The sequence below is a fragment of the Neopelma chrysocephalum genome, unplaced genomic scaffold (assembly GCF_003984885.1).
Source record: "Neopelma chrysocephalum unplaced genomic scaffold, ASM398488v2 Primary Assembly neopelma1_279, whole genome shotgun sequence".
NCBI lineage: Eukaryota > Metazoa > Chordata > Aves > Passeriformes > Pipridae > Neopelma > Neopelma chrysocephalum.
Genome location: NW_020897941.1, coordinates 102,311 through 107,369, shown reverse-complemented (window position 1 = coordinate 107,369; position 5,059 = coordinate 102,311). Strand labels below are relative to the sequence as shown.

Here is a 5,059-nt window from a genome sequence, read left to right as displayed (position 1 = left end):
CCCAAACCATCCTGAGATTCCACCCCAAACCATCCTGAGATTCCACCCCAAACCATCCCAGAATTCCAACCCAAACCATCCTGGGGTTCCAACCCAAACCTTCCCGGGATTCCACCCCAAACCAGCCAGGGATTCCAACCCAAGCAATACTGGGATTCTACCCCAAATTACCCTGGGATTCTACCCCAAACCATCCTGGGCTTCCACAATCAGCCCCACCCTCGGCGACACCGATCCCTATATTGGCATTTCCATGAATTTTCCCGGTGAAAGCCCTCTCTGTTCTCCCCAACACCCCCCTGAGAGGTGGGAAAAGCAGGAAGTACCTTGTCCAGAGCCTCCTGGAGAACTCCCTCGGCATCCTCCCACTTCCCCTGGGCCATGTAACAGGCGGCCTGCCCATTCAGCAGCAGGAGGGTGGGGGAACACTTGTCTGCCATCTCTTGGAAAATGTAATAAGCATCTTGGAGCTTCTCCCCACCCTGCAAAACACCCCCAGGCTCGTCACCTGCTGCCAAGAAGCCCCCAAAAACCTTGAAGCACCGGGGGCAAAGTTCATTTCTAAAGGTTATAAAATTAAATGCTGGAGCACCAACACTCCCTGATCCCTGTGATCTCCTGCACCACAACACAGCAGCCAGAGCAGATCAAAGAAATGCATAAATATTAAATATTAAGAACCACTTAAATGATCAAATGAGCCAGGCTTGCCTTCAGAAAGGAAAAAAAAAACCCACACTCACTTCAAAAGAACCACTTCAGGTGTCTGACGTAATAAAGGGGGTGAAATGAGATTTTTAGGATTTTTTTTTTATAATTAAGCAACTTGGGTTCTCAAAAGGTTCTCCATCCAGGAAGGTTCTAGATCCAGGAAGGTTCTACATGCAGTGGTTGCTCCAGTTAGAGGTGGGATTTCTCATGGAAACCAAGACCATGAGGAAAATCCAGCCACACACTGATTTAATGCCAGGGCTACACGTGAGAGGTTTCACACCAAAACCAAGCAAACTCCAAAAATAAAATTGTTTTGATGGTCCAACAGGTTGTTTCCTGTGTAACCCTGGCCTTCAATGAATTTTAGGGGTTTTATTTTCAATCTGGCCTGCCAAGCTGAATGTTTTTGTCTGATTCACAAATGTCCTTAAGGACAGGCTGCTCTAAGCACAGGAGGACACTTTTTTCTTGGAGTCTGGGAACCAGGAGCAGAGCATTCCCACACTGGGATGTCTGGGGGGGTTATTTGAGTGTGGTTTAGCTCCTCCTGCGAGGAGGAAGAGCATCAAACCAGAGTTTGTGAAACCAACCCCCCAGAATGTTCTGTGCATTAAAAACTCAGCCCTGGGTGTTCTGCTGGAATCAGGACGTGAAAAGAGCCCCCAGGAACAGGAGCTGTTGTGGTTTTTTTGGGGGTTGTAGGGTCAGGGATCCCTGTCCCAGGTACCCACCACAGCCAGGTTCACCCAGGCAGTCGCCAGCTGGGTCAGAGTTGCATCCTCATCCTGCTCCTGCATCTTCTTCAGCTCCTTCCTGCAGGAGTTGGAGTCACACCAGAGAAAGAAAACAACTCCTTTAAGACACAACCAAAGGGCTGTGGTTTCTCCTCCCAGCTGGGACTGTGACAAACCCCTCAATATTTTACAGAACAATCCATGAAACACCTCCCTGTTTTACTTCCCTAGAGGTTCCAACCACGTCCTGCCGAAGGGAAGACCCAAACCTCGAGGTCCAGCTCTGCCTTTGGCCATTCCCAGCTCTGGTTTTGCAACTTGAGGAGCAAAACCACCCGTGGTTGTGTCACTGCAGGCGCTGGATCTTCTCTCCCTCGGGGCCCTGCCCACACAAACCCCACCAAAGAGCAAAGGGAGACAAACCCACCGGGCCAGGTCGAGCCTGTCGAGCTTCAGGAGGATCTGGATCATCATGGCCATGCTGGAAGGAACAAGAGAACAGGGATTTCCACAGCTGGACTCCAGGATCTTACTGGGATCCAGCTCGGGGTGTTGTAGGATGAGGCCCTGGAATGGATCTCCCAGAGAAGCTGTGGCTGCCCCATCCCTGCAAGTGTCCAAGGCCGGGTTGGAGCAACCTGGGAGAGTGGAAATGTCCCTGCTGGGTGGCACTGGGTGATCCTTAAGGTCCTTCCCATCCAAACCATTCCAGGATTCCATGACTGATCCCACGCCCCTGTTGTGGAACCCCCTCCCCGCCCCTCACCTGGGAGTGTCCCAGGCCAGGTTGGAGCAACCTGGTGGATGATTTTTAAAGTCTTTCCAAGCCAAATCACCGTGTGATTCCCTGGGCTGAGCCTGGGGGCCTGTTCCCAGCTCCCTCCCTGCCACACTGCCCGTCTCAGCAGCCAGGGATCCATCCCCAGGCTCCCACATTCCCAGGGCACTGCGGGAAAAGCACCAAAGCCCTGAGGAGCTTCCTGGTGCTTTCAAAGCTTCTCCAAGCCAGGCCAGAGCCCAGCCAGTGCCACACTGTCCTTGCTGGGGGAGAGAAAGGCCCTGCCCCAGCCCCAGGAGGGCTCAGCTCACCATTCCAGGCTGTCCCCCTGGTGCAGAGCCCTCAGGGCCGCGTCGGGGTTCTGCTCGTGGAAGTAGATGGAGGCTGCCATGAGCAGGAACGTGGTGTTGGCCACGTCCACACTCTTGGCCATCTTCTTGTCCAGGTCAGCCACGATGGAATCCCTGTGGAGAGCACAGGGGGATGGGAAATGAAGGAAAACAGCCCCGGTCCCACAGTTCTTTTTATATTATATCATAGTCTTTTATACTTTATTATGTTATAAAATGATATTATATAATTATACAGTATATTATGCTGTTTTATGTTATATTTTATTATGATATATCATTATATTGTAATGTTATATTTTATATTATTTCATCATATTACTTTATATTTCATTATAACACTATATCATAATATTATGGTATATCATATTATGTTGTATTGTTATATTTTATGTACTTTATATATATTATTTTATATTTATTATATTATTTTATTAAACTATATAATTTTATATTTACATACTTTATATATAATTATTATTTTATATTTAATATATTATTTTATTACACTATATAATTTTATATTTTACATACTTTATATATAATTATATTTTATATTTAATATATATTATTTTATTATACTATATTATTTCATATTTTACTACATTATAAAACTATACCATTACATTATATAACAATATAATTATATCGCTGTACATTATATGATACTATTTTATATTGTATTAGATTATAGATTATATTATACTGTTATACTTTATATTATATATTATTTTATTATATTATAACACAATATCACAATATTATACCACAATATTATACTGCAATATTATAACATTATATTACATCATATTACATTATATCACATTACATCATATCATAACACAATATATTATATTTTATATTATGTTATGTATTTTAATACTATATTTATTATATTATATTATATTTTAGGGGTTGATGTCTCTCACCTCTGGCTCTCATTTGCCAGGTACTCTGCCAACATCCTCACTGCCTGGAGCTCAGGGCTGGCACTGCCTTTGATCTCATCCAGGACCACTCCATATTTCCTCTGGGAAAGGCAACAAAGCCCAGCCTGTGAGTCCCTTGTTTTCCAGAAACAACTGTTACTCCCTAAACCCTCAGTCAGGACAACAAAACCCCCGGGAAAGGTGGATTTCTGCTTTATATCCCAAACACCCTGCACTGACACCACCCCCTGCCCCCAGTTCCAGGATGAGGCTCCTGGGGGGTGTTCCAGGGACACCCCGAGGCTCCACAACCAGCGCAGGGAATGTGGGATATCCCGGGGCTGCAGCAGGGTTATCCCCAAACATCATCCCGCTGCCTTCCTGGGATATATTAGGAAGGAATTCCTCCCTGGGAGGGCCGGGATGGAATTCCCAGAGAAGCTGTGGCTGCCCCATCCCTGCAAGTGTCCAAGGCCGGGTTGGAGCAATCTGGGAGAGTGGAAATGTCCCTGCTGGGTGGCACTGGGTGATCCTTAAGGTCCTTCCCACCCAAACCATTCCAGGATTCCATGACTGATCCCACGGCCCTGTTGTGGAGCCCCCTCCCCGCCCCTCACCTGGGCGATGTAGGCTCGGAACAGGAACACGTCCCTCTCCACCTCCTTCTCGGGGCTGGACGGCTGAAAACGGGAATGTTTGAGGGGTCTGTCCCCCAGAGAGCTCCTCACACACGAATCCCCCCCCAGACGAACCTCACACATCCCACCCCCCCAGCCCGGGAGAGCCCAATTTCCCCTCAGGGACCCCCAACCCCCTCCCGGGCCGGGTCGAGCGACCCTCAGGGCGCCCCAAACCCGGCGCTTTAAGGACCTCCCAGAAGACCCCCAAAGCACCGCCCGGCCCTCCCAGAGCCTCGCCGACCTTGGCGCGCTGCGCCTCGTTGATGGCGGCCTGGAAGGCGCCGATGTAGAAGTTGTTGCGGACGTCGAACAGCTCGTCCGCGTCCCCGCCCGGCGCCGCTCCGCTCCCGGCCGCCATCGCTCTCTCACACACGTACCCGGAAGCGCCCGCGCCCCGCGCGGGCCGCCGGGAGCCGCCGTTGCCATGGCGACCGCCAATAGGAGCGCGAGGAGCCGGCCGTCGCCATGGCGACCGCCAATAGGAGCCGTAAACGTCACTACAGCGACGCCGAGAGAACCCCTAAACACAGCGGTGTGGGCGGAGCTGGAGGGAGGTGTCCAATGGGCGGTGGTGGCGGCGGTGACGCCATCGGCGCGCGCCCGGGGCGGGGCGAGCACGTGGTGGAATCATGGCGGCGTTCCGGGAGCTCGGGATCTCGCCGTGGCTCGCGGAGCAGGCGCGGCAGGTCGGGCTCACCCGGCCCACGCCCGTGCAGGCCGCCTGCATCCCCGCCGTGCTGCAGGGTGAGACCGCGGCGGACCTTCCCAACCCCCGGAACGGGCATTCCCCGGCTCCTGGGAGCGGCCCCTCGCGACCCCCGTCCCAGCCCCGGGAATGGTCCCTGACCCCTCCCGTCCCATCCCCGGGAGCGGC

The 5,059-nt window shown here is 51.0% G+C and overlaps 2 protein-coding genes across 2 annotated transcripts in view; one reads left to right on the top strand and one right to left on the bottom strand.

Moving 5' to 3' along the window:
- Nucleotides 1-4,588, bottom strand: part of COPE (coatomer protein complex subunit epsilon) — a 6,812-nt gene extending 2,224 nt beyond the window's left edge. Inside the window, exons 1-7 of the mRNA XM_027704452.1 lie at nucleotides 4,427-4,588; nucleotides 4,123-4,185; nucleotides 3,506-3,606; nucleotides 2,538-2,690; nucleotides 1,876-1,929; nucleotides 1,446-1,527; nucleotides 327-482 (exon numbers count right to left, since the gene is read on the bottom strand). Of these exons, the coding sequence (XP_027560253.1) occupies nucleotides 327-482; nucleotides 1,446-1,527; nucleotides 1,876-1,929; nucleotides 2,538-2,690; nucleotides 3,506-3,606; nucleotides 4,123-4,185; nucleotides 4,427-4,543 (726 nt within the window). The 5' untranslated portion in view covers nucleotides 4,544-4,588. The remainder of the gene's footprint in view (nucleotides 1-326; nucleotides 483-1,445; nucleotides 1,528-1,875; nucleotides 1,930-2,537; nucleotides 2,691-3,505; nucleotides 3,607-4,122; nucleotides 4,186-4,426) is intronic.
- A 226-nt stretch (nucleotides 4,589-4,814) lies between these two features.
- Nucleotides 4,815-5,059, top strand: part of DDX49 (DEAD-box helicase 49) — a 4,073-nt gene continuing 3,828 nt past the window's right edge. Inside the window, exon 1 of the mRNA XM_027704449.1 lies at nucleotides 4,815-4,929. Coding sequence (XP_027560250.1) covers nucleotides 4,815-4,929 — 115 coding nt within the window. The remainder of the gene's footprint in view (nucleotides 4,930-5,059) is intronic.